General features: G+C 41.0%; 1 protein-coding gene across 5 annotated transcripts in view; it reads right to left on the bottom strand.

Moving 5' to 3' along the window:
* LNX2 (ligand of numb-protein X 2) overlaps nucleotides 1–19,427 on the bottom strand; it is a 55,007-nt gene that overhangs the window by 8,053 nt on the left and 27,527 nt on the right. For 3 of the 5 annotated variants that reach the window (XM_062615125.1, XM_062615121.1, XM_062615123.1), the window contains exons 2-7: nucleotides 14,003–14,521; nucleotides 8,539–8,777; nucleotides 7,262–7,461; nucleotides 3,237–3,608; nucleotides 1,832–1,978; nucleotides 862–1,039 (exon numbers count right to left, since the gene is read on the bottom strand). In XM_062615125.1, coding sequence (XP_062471109.1) covers nucleotides 862–1,039; nucleotides 1,832–1,978; nucleotides 3,237–3,608; nucleotides 7,262–7,461; nucleotides 8,539–8,777; nucleotides 14,003–14,403 — 1,537 coding nt within the window. In that variant the 5' untranslated portion in view covers nucleotides 14,404–14,521. Of the gene's footprint in view, nucleotides 1–861; nucleotides 1,040–1,831; nucleotides 1,979–3,236; nucleotides 3,609–7,261; nucleotides 7,462–8,538; nucleotides 8,778–14,002; nucleotides 14,522–16,307; nucleotides 16,394–17,220; nucleotides 17,286–19,427 lie in introns of those variants that run through there. The other 2 variants (XM_062615122.1, XM_062615124.1) reach the window with 2 other exon arrangements.

Below are 19,427 nucleotides of genomic sequence, written 5' to 3'. Positions count from 1 at the left end.
CAAGTTTGCATTTCATAGTAGTACAGAAAGAGCATACCCATTGGTATGTGGGTGTAAATCTCCCTCTCTCAGAAGCATGTAAGTATGCTCCCACATTGTTCTTTTTAAACTTGCAATCTGTGAAATTCTTTTCCTAAATTTCTGTCCTAAATCTGTAATTCTGTGAACCCTGAACTGCAGAGATCCATAGGCAGTCTTTGTTTTCCCTATGTTTTAATCATCAGATCCTTTGCTGTCAAACAGGCAGGCCTGCCTTCATCTACACTAAGTCTAATCTCCACCTGCCTTCTGCAAAGCTGAGGAACAAGGACGGGTGCTATAGCACCCAGGAAGACTGGCAAACCCAAGCTGCCCCAGAGGATAAGAAAGCATTTATGAACCAAGATGAACACTGACGTAGCTCTCAGGGTAAACTTAGCGTGGGTGAGCTGCAGCCTGTCATCAGAGCATCTCTCCTGTTTAGATATTATACTGAGGAGCAGAGATTCTTCAGGCAGAACTGGGGCCCAGCCCACCCAATTAAACACAAAAACAGGATGCATGTACTATACAGTACAAAGCATCACACCAGACCCTCAGCTCAGGGGATTACCGTCAGCTTTAAAGAATTTAACCAGACATTTCCTGGTCTCATCCGCTTCCCCTGCTGTAGTTCTCTAAACATCCCTTTCCTAGAAAAGGTGGAAGTGTGATACTAAATAGTGTATTTCCATTATTGAAACATAAAGAAAAGCATCCATCTGTGGATGCTTCCTTACATCTGCGGGACGACTTTTTGACACCACCCAACTCCAGAGACCCTATTATTCAACAAGCAATCAGAGGCTACCCGTGCCATGCCGCAGGGAGGCCAGGCCCCACCTCGTTTAATCCTGCCGTCTCTTGCCAAGCACCCGTGAGGCTGTACGCTTGTCACGAAGATGGGCAGTTCGCCACTTTTGCTGCCTCTGCCTCCTGCCACTGTCATTCCCAGGGATTCATGCGGCTCTTTTTTCACAGTAATGTGCTTTTCTTGGCATGTAACGCACTGGGAAAGATCCTGTTTGACAAGGATAAATAACATCGTTAAACTTAAAGAAAAACCAGAAAACATAACTAAATACACCCCAATGCTATACTTAGGCACTTCAACAAAATGGTTTAAAAGCACTAAGTAGTGCAAATCAGCTTTGGCTGGATTTCCTCCAGGTCAGGGAAAAAAAAAAGCTCAAACCAAAACAAGCCATTCATGTAAATACTTAAATATAGTCAGAAAGTTTATGAAGGCCCATGCTGAAAATTTCACTCCAGTTTCTCTCAGCATCCTACACTGGAACAAGCTAAATTCTACGACTGCTCTACAAAACCACATGGTCAAAAGATTAGACACAAAACAGCACCAAATCTTTTGATGTTTCGGTGAACATCAGCATTACCTCATTTATCAGTAGAATATGGCCTAGAACTACAAAGAAGCTCCTGAGAAATTAAAATACATGTGTTTTCATGATGACAAAGAGAGACCATTTTAAAGTCCTTACTGGTTGCAGCTAGCAATAGCATCAACAAAAAAATTAACATCCTTGAATGACAGCTCTCCCATGCAGCAGTAACACATGAGCCACTTAGTTACAGCTGTATGAGCTCAGAGAACTTGCTTCTTTCACTGCAGTCAGCAAATCCAGAAAAACAATGAAAAACCATTGCACAGGAGTTGCCTGCCTTTCTTTTTTAAAAAGAAAGTATGTAAAAAAGAAGATAAATCCCTTTCTTCCAGTCTTACCTCACTACACACTTAGACTATAATGTAAGTAAAATGATATTTATACCTCTTAGAAGGAGAAACACCAACCTTATGTGAGTTAGGTCGGCTGTGAAACTGCTGCTGGGACTGGTGTTGGTGTGGGTTGCTGTTGTGAGTCCCAGTGTCTCGGATAATACTGACTGTCTGTGACTTCAGGGGTCTAGAGATGATCAAGTTCACTCTCTCCCCACTAGCCTGTCGAATACATAAAGCAAAGTAATTAGCAAGATGGGATATTGATTATTAGCAGAGAGGAAGGAAAATAGATAGTGAAATATGTTGGAAATTTCCAGAGTCTTCAGATTTTGGTCAAAAGCTCTGAACACCTCTGGTACTTCCTTAAGAGACTTTCAAGAAAGATGTCATACAAGAGCAGACTATTAGATTCTGGAGTTAGGGGAGTATCAGGAGACTCAGTTACCAGATGTTAAACAAAAATATCAATTCTTTCTATTGCTGCAAAACCATGCCTCAATAGATAAAAGTCACCCAGTATAAAAATCTGACCACTTTGTCAAAAAACTGGGAAACTGAAATTACAGTTCTCAAGGTTGTTGTTATTTTCCTTTAACTGCAAGGGAAGTTACTGAATTGATTCCTGAAACAAATATTTACTACTCATTTGCACTGCAGTTCTCTATATGATGATGGCCTAAGCAAAGATAACTCAACTAGACTGCAAGAACCCACTACTGGTCTATTCCAACTTTCCTAAAACCAGAGCAATTTTCACCAACATCCCATCAGCAGAAAGCGGCAATGTGCTGCAGCTGTTTTCTTACAGACTGTGAGAAAGGCATGGAGTTAAGGTTTTCCTGTGGGAACAGAGAAGGGTCATATGTCACAATGCATCAACCTTTGGGTAATATTTGTGTCCAGTTTGGAGCCAGACATTGGGAACAGCCCTTTCTTGAACACTCAGAAAATGAGTTTTACTGCACAGGACTCATGTAAGACCTATTTTTTTCCTTCCCAGCCGCTATCTATTTACCTCTATGAAGTCTGACAAATCACTTCCCTGTTTTATCCCCAATTCCAGGCACAGGCAAATCAATACAAAACAAAGCCCACTTTTATAGAGCTTACTGAGCGACTTAAGCTATGATTTATACATAATAATAATCCTTTTTTTTTTTTCCTCTTTTCTGCTAAGCAATAGGCTATATGCTTGCTTGTAGTAACTCCTTGCTCGAAAGATCAGTCTTTTAACCTTCAAGCTGTATTCCAGGGAAGACTAAAGCACTTTTCATTTCTGAGGAGGTAAAGTTCATTCTGCTAGGTACCAAAGCAGGCCCTGTTTTGCACTATTATTTCCAGAACATAAATCACAGCAAATTGCATCGCTGCAGGCTTTTAGGCATTACACAAGCTGTTATGTCTGGACAGCCTCTACCCCAGGCTTTGCCCAAGAAATAAAGCTGAGCTAAGGACTCAGGTAGGGAATACAAATTACCTGTATAACCTGAGCAGCAAGCTCAGGCGTCCCGTGCTTCAAGTCATGTCCATTAATTGCAAGTACACGGTCGTTGCTGCAGAGCCTGCCATCTTGGGCAGCCAACCCCCCTTCCAAAAGGTCAAGAATAAAGACCCCTGGCTCATCTGTTCTGCGCACAAGTTTAATGCCAAGCTGCTCACTGGAGTCGCGCTTGTGCAGCGTCACTTGAAAGCTGTCTTCCCGCAGGGAGCTGGTGGTGTCCGCATGGTTGTGTGTGCGGCTCCCATACCGCCTCTCTCGCAGCACAGTGAGGTGCAGCACTGAGCATGGCTGGGAGAGCACAGCTCGAGCGTGGTTGTGGGACACATTGCTTATGTCAAAGCTGTTGACCTGAAAAGCAACAACAACAATGAAACTGGAATGATATTTTCACGTGTTTAATTGTTCCTGGCTACACCCTCTCCAAACTAAATTCAGAGCTCACTGCAAAACCAACCGTAGAGCAACCTACATATCTGACCCTACCAAGCTTCCTCTCTCAGCATTCCATCCTCTCCTGCAAACCCACTTTGGCTGCTCAAACTACAAGCCTACCTTTAGATTTGAAAAGATCCTTGAGATCACCGAGTACTAACTATTAACCCAGCACTTCCAAATTCACCCCTAAGCCATGTCCCTAAGCACCGTGTCTTTTAAATACCTCCAGGGATGGTGACTCCACCACTTCCCTGGGCAGCCTGTTCCAATGCTCAACAATCCTTTTGGTAAAGAAGTTTTTTTTTCCTAACATCCAATCTAAACCTCCCCGGTGCAACTTGAGGCTTTTTCCCCACAAAGGTGACATCTCTCTAAGTCAACACCTTCTGTCATCACACTCTAGGGTTTTTTGTTCTCCTGGTCTCCTACACTTGCTTTCCTTAGATCTTTATGTTGTTTGCTCTCCATGACAAGAACTTCGTATGGGCTTTCAGTATCAAGCCCAGCATCACTTTAAAATAATAGCCATAAAAAGAATACATCAAAATCTCTGAAGAAAGCCTATGTCTAACAATATGCAGTACTTCCATGATGTGAAAAATTAAAAAAAAAACAAACAGCTTGAAATCCAAAATAATGAAATTTGTTCATTATTCAATTCTATTTCAATATTCTATTTCAATGAAAAAAAAAAGGTTGTACAAGTTCTCAAGTCTTAGCATGAAATTAGGACATTTTTCACTGACTTCAACTAGGTCAGCTTCAGACTTATAACCCATTATCACTCAAAATTCAGTTGTAAATGAAAAACAGATTAAACTTTCCCTCCCTATTACCCTACTGTATTTGTTACATCACCAATTGATACCAAGATCAGTAATTTTCAGTCATTTCTTGTGCTATAAAGATAAAAATTGACAGTGCAATGAGATTTGGCAGAAAACAGGAAAACCACAAAACCCAGCACAGTGTTTGCCTTGTTTCATAAGATGGGGTTTAAAGTCAACAGTACAACTTCATCCTTAGCATGTATTGTTGTGCCCTGATGGAGGAACCCGTGCCCCATAATTTCAGCAGAGAGAAACTAACACCAGATCAACTATACTGACCTGCCTCAGCTAAGTCTTTTCATGCTCTGCAGTGCAACCTCAGTTAAAATAGAAACTTGCAGCTTCCCACCATATAATAGCAATATTAACACTTAAAAAAATAGGAAGGGAAAGGACCTGATCTATGTACAACAGCCACCACATTTATATCACACATCTGACTGGAGGAGCTCCGAGAGATCAATGTCAAACCATAAAGCCATGGTGGTTTCAGCTCGGTGAAGGGGTAGTTGCACCTTTGCTGAGCCACCTCCAGCCCAATACCAGTACAAAGCTGCTACTCCCAGCAGCACTGTGAGCTCACACACCAAACCATGGCCATATCCTGGTCTGCTACTGCCCTGAGACAGGTTGTAACCTTGTGCAGAGGAAGAAGAGGCACAGCTAGGAGAAATAACATTTAGAGCTGCCACCTGCAAAACCAACTAGGACTCATCCGTCAAGAGCCCTTAAATTAAATCTAGTTTTATTTTTAGCTATACTTATTATACTTTATTACTTTTATTACTTATACTTTAGCTAGCTAAAGTAAATACGTAAAATACGGAAGCATTCAAAGGGCACAGAAGAATATATGTGATAATACGTAATTCTTCTGTCTACAAGGCAGTTAACAATTTCATAATAAAACAGCCTTAGCATTTCTGGGGGAAGGAGATTCTCATTAGGACATATTTTGCATGAATTACAGTCACAGTTTAGCACAAAAAAAGGGACAATCTGTAGACCATTTTGAAAATATCAGGCACCTATCTATACCCTGCAGACAACATGCGCCTTTAAGTAGCTGTTACTAAATGATGTTCCTTCAAATCTTAGAAGGGCAATACTTCCTGTTTGACTGGGCAAGAAAATGCTGAGTTTCACCTAGCAGACCTTTCTGGCTTTCTTTTACTTCTTCGCTGCTCATAAAAGCCTTCGAAGACGTTTGCAGAAATATCTGACTGGAGTGTGCATGCTGAGCTGCATTGAACTCTGCACTTAATTACAGCTGGCAGAGACCGAGCCTGGGCATTTTAACACAACAGTTCAGCAGCTGCACGGGTAAATTTAAAGCAATAAAGATGTTGTATCTTCCAAAAAGGTTGGCTGTTACCTCCTGAACCCTTCCCATGGTGTGACTGAAAGACTCTCATGGATACCACCCTAGCATCTGACAGCCCCAATGCCAGCACACTGATAGAGAAGACACTGCAGCTTATAAATCCCATTCATACCCATTTATTGCCACTTACGGCTTTGGAAACTATAACTGACACCTGCCCAAACAGCAAGACCTTCCAAAGCTTCACTGGAGCTCAAGCTCCCTGTTTTCTGGCAACCAAGGAGAGCACCTGAATATCAGAATAAATTAGGTAGCATTCACTGTCTGCAACTGATTGTTAAAAAGGCAGCATTTTTGAAACCTCTTGCTTTCTCAGCCAGCCCCTACGCTAACACTCCAACAGAGGAAAAAGGCACAATTTCTCAAAAGGGACTTTATTTTCTGAAGTGCAAACTTATTTCATTCTAAGTGTAACTACAACATTTAAGCTACTTCTATTGGCTTCACTTCAAGAAAGTGAAATGAAAAAGGCTGATACTACTTTTGGACTGATCTTAGACTATGAGATCAAAAGCAAACACTGTTATTGAAGTAATTTTGAAATGATGGTAATATTTTTGTTTCAGGTAGAATGATTAAAATAGGAAAAAGCTGGAGGAATGTCTTGTTTATGTAGAACTCAGTTACTGCCATTCTTAAGAGTCCTATGAGCGATGTTTTCCCCTAATACAAAATTAAAACTCCAAAATTAATATAATTTGATCTTTTTACATTGCTTGGGGCTAATTATATAAAATCATAGCCAAAATACACATTCAAGCATAGCCAGCTTAAATTTTAATTGTTTGGGGTAGAGGGCTGGAAAATATTTAAAGCACTCACATTAGATCATGCCAGAAAAGAGTATCAGGGACTCTTTCACACACACTGAAAATGCAGATCAGCTGCTTAGGGTACTGGAAGGTAACAGCGAAGCCAGATTAAAATAAGAGTTTAGATGAAGTCAGCCTTACAATCCACAAATTGCTTTCTACATAGCACAAGTTATGCCAACTTATTAGCCAGAAGTAACCTTGGGTTCCTACAGAAAGAATGCATAAATCTGGAATAAAGACCAAGTCCCACAACATTTAACAACAGAAAAATAAACTCATATTTTAAACACTGATAAGAGATGCTGAGGAGGAAAACTAATTCCAGGGACTGGTCCAACATACAGCATAAAACACGATAGCCAAAAGTGCTAGAAAAGGCTCTGCTCTGCATATTAATTTGCCTTCCAACTGATAATTGCAAAGCTAACATTTACTCAACATCGTATGACAAGGAAAATCTCCCATCTCATTTAACAGGCAATTCTGCAAGGAGTGAATGGAAAGCAAGCAGACAGAATACATAATTAGGTTTCATACTTGAAGTATTTGGTCTCCAGCAAGAAGTCTTCCATCTCTGGCAATGATCCCATCTCGATAAACCTCCTGAATGACAATGTTGATCAAAGGCGTTTCATTGCCACCCACTATGCTAATTCCTAATTCGATATAAGGATTGGACCGATGAATTTCAATAGTAGTGATCTCTCCTTCAGGCAAGGTAGGTGGCTGTTGATTTGCTGCCAATTATTTTTAAAAAGAAAGATGATTAATATCCTTTATACCTCATTCACTTTCAATAAAGCAAATCACCAAAGGACAATGTAGACAGGCCACATGACAACGGTTTAGCAACAAACTAAAACAAGTGCAATCATATGAGTTCCACTACTTGTTGGAACACTTAGCTTATCAAAACAGCTCTCTAATGACTAAGCAGCATCCATGCTTCCTGAAATGGGGCCATTTGGGTTGGAAAAGATATTCTGAACCCTCTGGATCCTGTCCTTTATTATAAATTTCATACAGTTAATTTCTAATTGGGCCACTTGTGCATTCACATGTGGTATTAATGATAAAAATATGCATTAGGCTTTACACCATAGACCATGACTTGGTCACGCCTCTTTATCAGCTGGATTCACAAGTGCAATTGGAGCTGTTGTTGAGTCACTGGGTTAAGGGAAGGAGCCCATTTCTGAAGAAAACATGGAGTCAACTAAAGAGGAAAAAGGTGGATACTAAAGGATGGCAAATACTGAGGAGAAGGAAGGGGACAGGACCACCTCCCTCTGTGGTAAGGCTCAACGCTTCATCTCTGAAATCCCAGTTGCTAGAGATGTTACTGCTTGCTCAGCGTAGACAAACGCAGGAGTTACTCAGCTGCCTTTTTGCTCGAGCAGGACAGCACTCCATGTGTGGGAAGGCTGATGATCCAGGGTTAGGGGTAGGGGGAAAAGGGAAGAGGGGAAAAGAAATCTCATCTTAGAAAGCACCATAGAAATTACAGTCCTTCCATCTCACTGCAAGGCCAGTGATACTGGTGGATTAACATAAACTCTTGTGCACCATGCTATGACAAATGATGATACAGCAACACAATACCTGGCACACAGTGAGATATTTCTTTCCTTCCTGTGCTCATATCCCAGTTGCATACTTGCACATAACCAAAACCCACTAAGATTTAGTCAGGAATTGCAAAAGAAAAGAGCAGAAGATGAAGATGTGCATTCACGGTTGGCAAGAGACAAGCTCTGACACCACAAATGCTTCCACATCTGATAAGACACTTGAGAAGATAAGTGATGACATACTGTCTGCTACAGTGTTCTCCTCAAAAGTCGGATTGTCGATGCTGGGCTCATCTGTCCATGCGGGAAGGGTGGGCGAGGTGAAGTTCTGCTCGGCTGGCACTATTCCCTGATCTGCATCTGGAGATAAACTGCTAGGCTGCTCCGTTCCACCAGGACCACTCTCACCCTCTGCTTCTGCCTGCAGCTTGCTTGTTCTCCTTCTCTCTAGAGCAACCCTTCGATGAGAAGCCCCAGGACACCTGTGAAGACAGCGTTAATACCATGGTTCAAACCTACAGTAATGTTTGGAGCATAAAATGTCCAAGTATCCATCAAGCAACATCGGTCTTCTTCAAAGCCACAGATTTAAGCTAATCATAAAAATAATTAAACACACTGGAAATGTTTTAGTGGACAGAACCCCAAACCGATACTGCCTTCTACACAAAACTTCTACTACTTAGGTTTTTGGCAGTGTGCTGTAAAACGCTCTGAATGTGGATTTACTCTGTTATGGGCATTCCAGTTTCTAGAAGGTAGCCTCACTAAAAGGTTAAACAGGACTGGCATAAAACTTCGCAGAAAAAAAGCCCCATTCAAAGACACAGATACTGTGTTCCACTGAAGCAATCTCCTTTCACTTTAGTAAGCCAAGAGAAGGAAACATCGTATTTTCCTCAAGTCACTTGGGGGAAGAAAGACATTAAAATTTTACTTCTATTGCAATCTAAGTGTTAAGATACTGGGAAAAAAATGCTTGTCTAGGAGTTTGTATGAAAAGTTTAGCAAAAATAACCACTCTGCTCATTATCTCCTCTTGAATCAGTAGTGTTTTGTCCTCCTCCTGTCTCCCCTTTTTTCTTCCTGACTTCATACAGGAGGTGCAATTTTTTGCTTTCCATCATGTAACAATGCTTCATCAGCATTTCGCCCTTTTCACTATATACTGACTTTTACGAGTTCCCATTATTCTTACTGCAATAATTTTTTTGCTTACATTTAAAATCCTACAATAGTTTATTGCAAAGAAGGGCTGCAATGTTGCAAATTCATGGAAAGCTTTCATTAGTCGAATGGTCTTACATTTATGTGTAGATAATTGGATGTGGGCATCAATCTTACTTCTGCCTGTGTGACAGTTTTGCCAGTGTCTGATATTCCGCTTCTTACAGTATTTGATGTCCTTCTTAAATTTCCTGCTTCTGGAGCTGCTGACCACCTAAAGATGTTTGTAGCTGCAGCAGAAAAAAGGAACCGTGTTCTTGAAAGGACAAGGACCCCCTGTTTTGGGAATGTGACAGATTGTCATAACAAAAGAAGAAATGATTTATTTCTGCAACAGGAGAAGAAATGGGTTAAGAGAGTAAAAGACAGCAGAAGTCTAATGATGTCCTGACTTGTTAAACATGAATGTTTCGAGAATCACAATTCTGTTCTAACATTCTGTGAAGGTCATTTGGTAATTATATGGTTACACTGTTTTGGCTTGAGAGATTTTCAAGAAATGTTACCAAAGTTATCCATCTCTGAAGAATGTTGATAAAGACACCCGTATGGCTTTTGTGACCCCCCAGCAGTGTTATACATACATAATGTGAGATATATCTATAGAGAGCTATATACAGATATATTAAAGTCGTGATACACATATTTAGAAGAATAGTATTAGGCAATCCAAATGTGCTGAATATGTAGAAATACAGAAATCAGGGACAGCTCACATTATGACATTACATATTTAAGAAAACATTTTTGGGGGCTTTCTACAAGGACACTGCTGGTCATCTTGCTCTTCAAAATTAAGAAAGTGCAAGCACAAAAGATGAAAATGACATGAAAAAGTTTATTTCAATGATGGAACACAACCCTACGTCTTGGTTTTGCTCAGGTAGTATTTATTACATCAGATCACTGGCACAGTGGGACTGATCAGCAAAGAAATCTGGCCAGTCTCAATTTACTCTAATGGCAGAGACACACAGACAGAGGTGAAACTCATCAGGAAGTTTTATCACTGACCATTTCAAATGCAAACCTCAAAAAAAGATCCCAAAAAGGCCAAGAAAAGGAGAGATGCAAATCCCTTCCCTCAACATGTCTGAAATGCTTTAACTTGATGGGTTACCCTCACACTCCCTCAAATCTTAGCCCTGGCAACAGGGGGGGAAAAAGAGAGCAATCTCCAACATTCTTCACTCTGCAGCAACACGGCAAGGGGTAAATGCTCATGGAGAGGAAACCCGTTGTCTAATGGGAGCTGTGACAGATGTGCTCTCCCACGCTGATCCACAAGAGTTTAGGACAAAGCCTCCCAAAAATGTGCACCCTTGCTGTCCCTAAACTGCTCTGCTACAGGAGTGGTGATTTTTCAGCAGAGATGAATGAACAGCTCAAAACCAGCACGGTCAGAGGACCATGCTCTCATCCCACTGAGCTTGAATGGCGGAGTCCAGCCTTAGTAGACTACTTCTGTGAATCAGATACTTGGGTATCTTCTACCAAAACACTGTGCTGTTGACTGTTACTCAGTCAGCTCAAAAGGCCTGTGGGTCCCAAAGGATCTGCTGTAGATGGCAAAACAAACCCTGGGTTTGTTTTTTTTTAAACTCCCATCAAACCAGGATGGAACAAAAATCAGCCCTGAAAGTGTCCCATTTCTGTCACAGCCTTCCCAACCACAGCCAGGTCCTCCTCCACCCTCATTCACAGAGCATGTCGTTACCTGGCAGCTGATGAAAGTCATTGCTTAAAATATAAATAGATTTGAGGCTTATTTTTGCCAATGATATTTAATTATCATTTCAAAGGCTAATATGAAGAAATGTAAGCAGCCTCCTGAGCACACCGACTCAGCTCAGAGGAATCCCTTTTGTGCAGGGCTCTACAAGGCACAAAAGGAAAAAACTCCAGATTCTTCCCCACCTTAACCAGTAATTGCAACAGACTACGACTTTAGCTTGGTATCGTGCAACTGCATCACCAGGGAAGTAGTTGTCTGGTGGAGACATTAATTCAGGACATGCCAAATCAGAGAATCACAGAATCACAGAATGGTTTGGGTTGGAAGGGACTTTAAAGATCATCTAATTCCAACCCCCTGCCATGGGCAGGGACACCTTCCAATAGACCAGGTTGCCCAAAGGCCCATCCAACCTGGCCTTGAACACTGCCAGGAATGGGGCAGACACATCATCTCTGGGCAACCTGTTTCAGTTGCTCACACCCTCATAGTGAAGAATCCTATATGCTTCCAAAGCCCAGACGGGCATTCTAGCACATCTGTAAGGAGATTTTTCATTTCCAACTGCAATGTAAAAGGACTTTTATTATTACTTACAAACAGTAAAACCATACAGCAATTGTACCGGTTAACAAGGGCAAATAAATCCCTAAAGGTTCACACCTTCACTAATACTGTTTTTGCCGAATACCTGGGATAAAGAGCATTTTGGACTAAGTCTTGTAAGAGGTTATGTACACAGATGAGCATCTCGGGATCAAAACAAGTATTGAAGATTGGTTTTATCGGTATGGAAATTCACTCTCATAGAACAAATTGCATAAAAAAGGGCTGAAATGTGTCCTACAGGAACAGCATTTCATGTCTACCTACAAAGTCAGAATATCCTGGCTAGGAGCAAGAAGAAAAGCAGGAATGTTTTTTAGAATTTCCAGAAATTATTTAATTTCTTTCATGAATCAAGATGCTCAAGAATAGAGATACTGAAACAACCAGATAAAGCAACCAAGAGATGTTATTTACTGGGAAACTCAAAGGGCAGTTGTTGGGATGTAAAATGAGCTCTCCTTATATTCATCGACTCACTTCTCTCCTCCCTCCAGCACCAGCTTTTGCTCAATTCTGGATGGTGACAAAGCAAAGTTTTCACCTTTGTGTTCTCTTAACCTATATCAGACAGAGAAGAAAACGGATTTTGATTCAATTTTTTTTCTACAGCCAAGTCTGCTGGGTTTCTCATTTAAAAGCTGACTTCTTGGAACACCAGCAGCAATCCCTCTCTGCAGATAAAAAGAGCTTTCATACAAAATTAAGATGTAGTTTACAGCATATTCCATGGAATAACAGTAGGGGCTCAAAAAACACATTTGCTTACTGACTCCTGAAAAGAAAGATTTCATTGTAACTTATGCCATCAGCTTCTGCCCAGTCTAGAGGTTTGATAAAAGCAAACACACCAAATAGCTTCAAACCAGTTGCACTAAATAATTTTCCAAGCAGGAGCTGAATTTAAGCAAAGACTGCAGACAAGCAACCCAAATGCCTTTGCTATTGCTAATAAAACTGCCAGCAAAGTGACCTTAAGCAGTAACTCTGGCAAGATTTACAGCTGCAATGCAAAATAAAACACAGTACTGCTTTGGAAAGTGGAGTGTTTGGGTCTTGGTTTTAATTTTTCCAGAAAAAAAAAAAAAAGGAGGAAAAAAAAAGAAAGAAAAGGAGGCACTAGGAGTGATCTAGCTTTGGGAATCACAGTAGACTCAGGAAAAAGCAGAAGATGAGAGTGGCTTTGATGCACATTTTTCTCTTACAGCCAACGATATGAGGAGCCTGCAAGAGTCAGGTGGCTTCAGCGTAGAGAACTACAGGATCATCTGGTCCAACCTTACAATAATAATCCTCTTTCCCTCTTTCTATATGGTCATCCTTTCAATATTTAAATATTTAGGGTAGGACAGGAATCATAAGGACTATAAAATTATTAACAGTTCAAAATCAAGTCCTAAACATTTAGGTGAGGGTAGCATTGCAATGTATCTCTCTGACACAAAAACGCTCACTTAAGCTACACCAGAAATTCCCACTAGTGTGAAGTAATGAGTTTCTACTGGATTAACAGGGTGCTGGAAGTGTTCTATAAGCAGTCAAAACAACCAAACAAAACCCCCTGGAAACCACATCAGGCTTGCAGGACATACCATCAATCACCCTGTTCAGTAAAAAGGTAGTTTTTAAAAACAAATAGGTCCTGGAGAAATCTCGAGAGAGACCTCGTCTCCATCTACCTACCCCAAAGCAGAACCAATTCTGCTGTAACTGCTCCTGATAAAGCCTGGCTTAACACACTCATACACACTTCCAAAATTAAGGAATCTGTGCTAGCTCCAGACCATTATAAAGTCTTTTTTCCTAAAATCTAAACTAAATCTCATTTGTTCCTAGCACACATAAACAGCCCCCATTTTCTTTAACTTTTCCATTCAAATCATGGTTTTGAGACCTCTAATGAATCATGTTCTCCCCATGGCTCTCTCCAGGTCTTCTACACTATTTCTGGTGTCCAAAAGGGGATCCAGTGCTTTAGCTGTGCACAGTTACAGACTGACCATTTCCTATGGTCTTTTACTGTGAATTTAAAAACCACTACCAACCCTCTCCTCCCTCCTGTCTCCAATTCCTATTGCTGCACAAACTGGCCTACCAAGCATGTAAGGAATATGCAGTGCAAGCATCTGAACCACTCACCTGTTTTTGAGATGTGCTGCCAGGTCACATCGCTGCATGACTTCCTGACACACGGAAGAGAAGGGGCACAAAACAAACAGCTTGTCTAACAGTTTATGAACAAGAATGCTGGATTTTTTGCAGAGTTTAAAATGCAGTCTTTTTCGATCCAGCGGGCAGAAATCTTTCTCCTGCAGAAAGTTCCTTAGGCACTTGTAACAGAAAGTGTGTCCACAGGGAGTGTCCAATGGCTGCAACAAGGGCTGAAGGCAAATGTGGCAGACCAAGTCATCGTCCACTTCATTCTGGTAGTTGTAGAGGTGGTTCTCCCTTGTCCAGTGCTGCTGGCCACACTCGAAGCACAGAGGGTTCAAGGAGGCATTCTGCTCCACCGAAGCCATGTCGTCACCTGAAGTCCCCATTGTAGAACTAAGAAGGCTGACAGATCCTTCTCCTCATAAGATGGGGTTGCTCACTTAAATCTCAGAGGGAAGCACCTTCTTCCAGCGTGACTTATGCTCTTCAGTAAGGTGCCATTTTCTGCAACAAATAAAGAAATGAGAATTATCCATTTTGCATTAATTATGCAAATGGAGGTTCTTATAAGAACTTTTGATTTTGTCTGGATTTACCAAAACACAAAAGCTAGATACATTAAGAGAATATCCCTGGTTTGTGTAAATTTGTCACAGAAGCGAGCAACAAAAAAACCAAAAAAATCTACCAGTATTTTTCCTTTTACAACATAAAGGTTTCATGGCTTCCTAACAGCTGCTGCACTGCACAGTTTTCACCTGCAAGATGACCAGTTTGTGACAGCAAGGACACCGCATTATGCAATGTCACACTAGAAACGTGCAATTAGCATCTAGTGCAAAAATACCCCATTGTGCAACAATGGTTATATGACTAAGTAATTAAATGTGTTCTTTACTATGAGATTGTGATTTTAATCTGTCCCTACTCTCTTTTTGGGATTTTGACTATTAAAGTAGAATATTACACGTTAAAAGTTCTAAGTACATTGCATTAAAAATAATAGCAACAAACTGCTTACCCTGCTTGTTTCATTAGTAATATTGCATATATGTCATCACTTACCTTCAAGTTTTCACAGAAGGAGGGACTGATTCTATCCAATATGCCACATTTGATTTAGTACAGAGACCCGTAATAAAAATATGGAATAAACTAATCATATGAAGCTATGGTTCCTAACAACTAACCTATTTTACTTGTTATCTAACAAAATGACAGCATACTCAATGTTACAATAATCATGTCAGTCAAAGGACTGTAGGTGGGTCGCTGTGGGATGTATTTTCTGAACTTTGCAAGCTACTAAACTTTGCCCCTCTTAAAATAGCTGTGTGGTCAGGAAACTCTGCAGCCACCATCTGCAACTTCAAACACTAAATCCTTACCCCTCCCAACCTTATTTACCCTTTTCTCCCTTACAAAATCACATTGCTTGACACTCGTAACATGATGATTCAGAAAATGAAAGATTTTCTCACATTCTTAAGAGACCTCCTCATTTGTTAGTTTTGGTAAATGTTCTCATCCATGGGGGATAACAAAAGAAATCTAATTTGAGCAATGCCTATTTTGTGTCTAAATTCTTTCTTGCAGTTGAGTAAGCAACACTCGAGACACACACTTGCTGTATTTTCCCAGAGTAGTAGCAAACATACGGAGCAATGAAAACTGCTAGTCTAGGTACCAGCCCATCATCTTTACTTTTAGCTTCTGAAACGTAGTCATAAATATGTTCTGAAATTCATGCAGAACACATGCATTTCACTAGGTCTTAGTTTTCAAGAGAACCTCTGTTTTGTTTTTTGTGCCTTAACCTCACACAGCCAAGCACAAGACTTAGAGCCCATTTTACAAGGATTGTTATACCCGTTGACGCAAAAAGGATTAAATAGTAATTTGTAATCCAGGATTCTATTCTGCCATGGAAATTGATGCTCATCGTCCTGACTTGTAGTAGATAATGTGCACCTTCTGGAAAGGATTTCCACGAAGGAAGAACACAGCAGTTCTTTGTTACTAGAGACTAAGTATGCAAAATGAGACCCCAAGAGAGATTACTTAAAACCCAGTCTTAAATGTATTATGTAAGAGTTCAAAGATTGGAGAGCAGATAAGAAGAGAGAGACACATGGGGCCCTCATGCTCAACCCGCAGCACTCTCGCTCTGCCTTCATGCTGCTGGATTAACACAGAAGGGATGAGACTCATCTAATGGCTGTTCTTTATGTAATGCAATATAAATCAGATAAACGCTCTAGAAAAACACTGCATTAATTTGTGGCTTTACCAAATTATTTTGCTGCTTATAGAACACCAGGAGAGGAACACATGGCTCATGTCATACGGTACTTAGGGGTACCTGCAATACCAACCATCAGGTCAGAGGAAAGGGACATGCAGAACTGGCAGAGAAAGCCATTTTAAGAGTGCATTGACAAAATGCTAGACCCACCCCTACTATTGACTATGACCAGGACTCCTGCTCCTTCTCCAAGTAACCAAGGTCCCAAGAAAAGAGTGAGTCCTACATCAGCAAGGCTATGGAAAACCTCAGGAACCATTCTATGCACTGCAGTTACAGACCCTTGACAGTGAGCATCCTGAATTCACCTTCTTGAAGGCTTCTAGCATTTATATCCTTTGAACGTTACCTGGCTCACATGACAGTCTCTTCAGAGCACCAGGCAGTGTTATACAGTAAATACGTGAGACACTTCAACTATATACTTGCTACAAAGATAACTGTACCACTCTTTTAGAAGGCTGTAACTAAACCCTATTGAGAGTTGAAACTTTTTTCGAACAGCTTATTATAAATTTGGAACAAAAAGTAAAGTAAGAAAAGTTACTGAGTGATCAGGCTTTCACTGCCATGTTCCCATTATCATGACAAGCCTTCTTTCTTAGGAAACGTCTATGCAGAGACAAGCTCTGTTTACTGAAATCACAAGAATTTGTCCTCAGTGAGACACAGGCAGTCACTGCTGCCCACCACCAAAAGTGGTGAGCAGACTTGTTCCTACCACTGCCCCATCCCTGCTGCAAATGCAGGGACAAGTGCCCTCAGGCTGTGCTTTTTTGTGGAGGACCCACTGCAGGCTGTTTCTGCTGGTGGTTGACACCACCTCTAGCTGCTCCCCAGGTCTACCACTGCCCTGTTAGCTTAAACATCAATAAATACCATATAAACTAACCACCACCTTTTCCACAGCTGACGTGACCACCCTTCCATCACCTCACTGCCAGCAGAGCTGCAGGAAAAATAGACTGTGGATTACAACATTAAGATTAAAAAACTAAAAACAAGCCACCTACTACCATCACCCAGAAAAAGCCCATCAAGATTCCACCACTTTCACACTGCTGCCTGCTTCCTTCATTGCTGTGCTGCATTTGGAGGAAGCTGTTCCATAACTGAGGAATCAGTCACCAGGATTTGTATTGCCGAGCCTTTTTACAGGCTGCTCCCAGTACAAAATATCAACTGATTTACAAAGTCCACAGACACAGTATCTGTGGTCTGAGCAACAACTGGGATGGCAGACGTTTCACTGATGTAAAGAACTATATCCTTGAAACCCACAATACCGGAGCACTGTCATTTATAACACCTTTCTTCAACCCTCTTTATGCATCCCTTACATTATTTTCTGTATCTCTTATCATAGCAGATGAGCAGCTCCACAGGACGATATCATCTCAGGAGAGCTGTAAACAAGAAAAATAGTCAAAACTATTAAAAATATAATGAGAGTAGAAGAGCCCACCAGGCCTGTTATTCAAGTCATGTAATTCCGTAAGAAATCATTCTCCCGGGACTTCATTACAACAGCCGAACAGTACAGGTGGTGCCCTGCTTTCAGTTTTAAAACACAGTCCACTTGGGAAGTGGGCAAGACTGGACACCCAACTGTGCAAATTCCTATTTCATCTTCTGAAGTGGAGTGTGCGTGAGAGCTATTTTAGGCTGGAAAAGCTAGCCTTGTCCTTAGGCCTCCACTAGCTCTGACTTACTGATTCAACTTAGAGAAGCTTGACACATTTTCATGGAAGCATAAGATGTCAGGATTTATACCTACATCTGGATTCATTATGTTTATTCCTTCTGTCTGAATGGGTACTGAAGAAGAAAAACCCAAAGCACAAGTAAACTGTAACTGTAGCAGTAACTTGGCCTTTTTGCTATGGTCGTCTTTTTTTACATAAGTCACAAATAACACTAGCTTCAGTTTGAAATTAATGGAAATATGTGCTCTGCAATGATTGCTCTCAGATTTAAGTCATTTATTTTTAAATTCTTTTATTAAAATCCCAGAGATTTAGAGCCCTTAAGTGACTGTTCAAACTTGTACCAAAAAACCTGACTATGCCTCAGAAGCAACCAACCAGGAAAATACCTAACAAACTAAAACTTATCTTTAGTATACCACAATTTCCTATTTTGCTTACTATCCTCTGCAATTTCCTCAATCAAAAACAGAGGTCAAAAAAACCCTCTGATGAATGACACCCCTGTTCCTTTGCTCAACTCAGGTGTCCCTTATCCCAAAACCTAGGATGCAGATCTCTCAGTTCTGTGGATAATAACTCTGTATGCCAGAATGGACATTTTCCCACCACGATTTATCTAAACACTGAATCAATGTTTAATTTCCACTGTGTAGCTTAAACCAACTGCAGGTGGGAAAATATCCACCTGTATTTCCTCTCAATTCAAGGCTAATGGGTGCTGGTTGCTTCTCATTCCGGAGGCACAGGAATGCTTCACCATACCCCTTTCTTACCTTCCACAGTGGGGAAAGGGAGGGCATGGAAAGAAATCGTTACAGCTATGGCGGAGGTTTCATAAGACCCTAAACTCCGGCAGCCCATTCCTCGTCAGACAGATTTGAGCTTGTAAGGCAACACATAACATCTATCGATCAATAACTCTGAACAACAGTACACTCATCAGTCCAGATTTCAGGAAAGGCTAGCTTAGTATTAAAATGTCACAGGATTATTGAGGTGCGTTCTCCATGGCCATGGCACCTGAGCTCCCACACCAGCCAAGAATGATGTCAGGGTACCCAAATCCCCCTGCCTTGTTCAAACACCAGTGCTGTGAACAGGATCTCTTAGCAGCCAGGAATGGATCGATGCAAGCCCCAGGAGAAGGAACCTAGAGAGTGGCTACATCCGCTGCTTAAAACCCATCATAAGCAATTAAACAGTAGCCCTTAGTTACCAGTCCAGTATCCTTCACAGGAATTACAGCATCAGACTGATGATTCATAACTGTTTTCAAAGCAGACCCTAGCTCAAGTGCAAGAATAAAAGATAGCAGAAACTGTAATAAAAAGCATGATGAGAATAAATAGCTGACACACAGCACTAGAGGGGAAAAGTGTTATTCCACATTTTCCAA

The sequence above is a fragment of the Pezoporus occidentalis genome, unplaced genomic scaffold, assembly GCF_034315485.1.
Source record: "Pezoporus occidentalis ecotype Australia unplaced genomic scaffold, CSIRO_AGI_Poc_V1 ctg18, whole genome shotgun sequence".
NCBI lineage: Eukaryota > Metazoa > Chordata > Aves > Psittaciformes > Psittacidae > Pezoporus > Pezoporus occidentalis.
The sequence above is the reverse complement of the archived record's forward strand: the minus strand, read 5'-3'. Positions and strand labels throughout refer to the sequence as shown.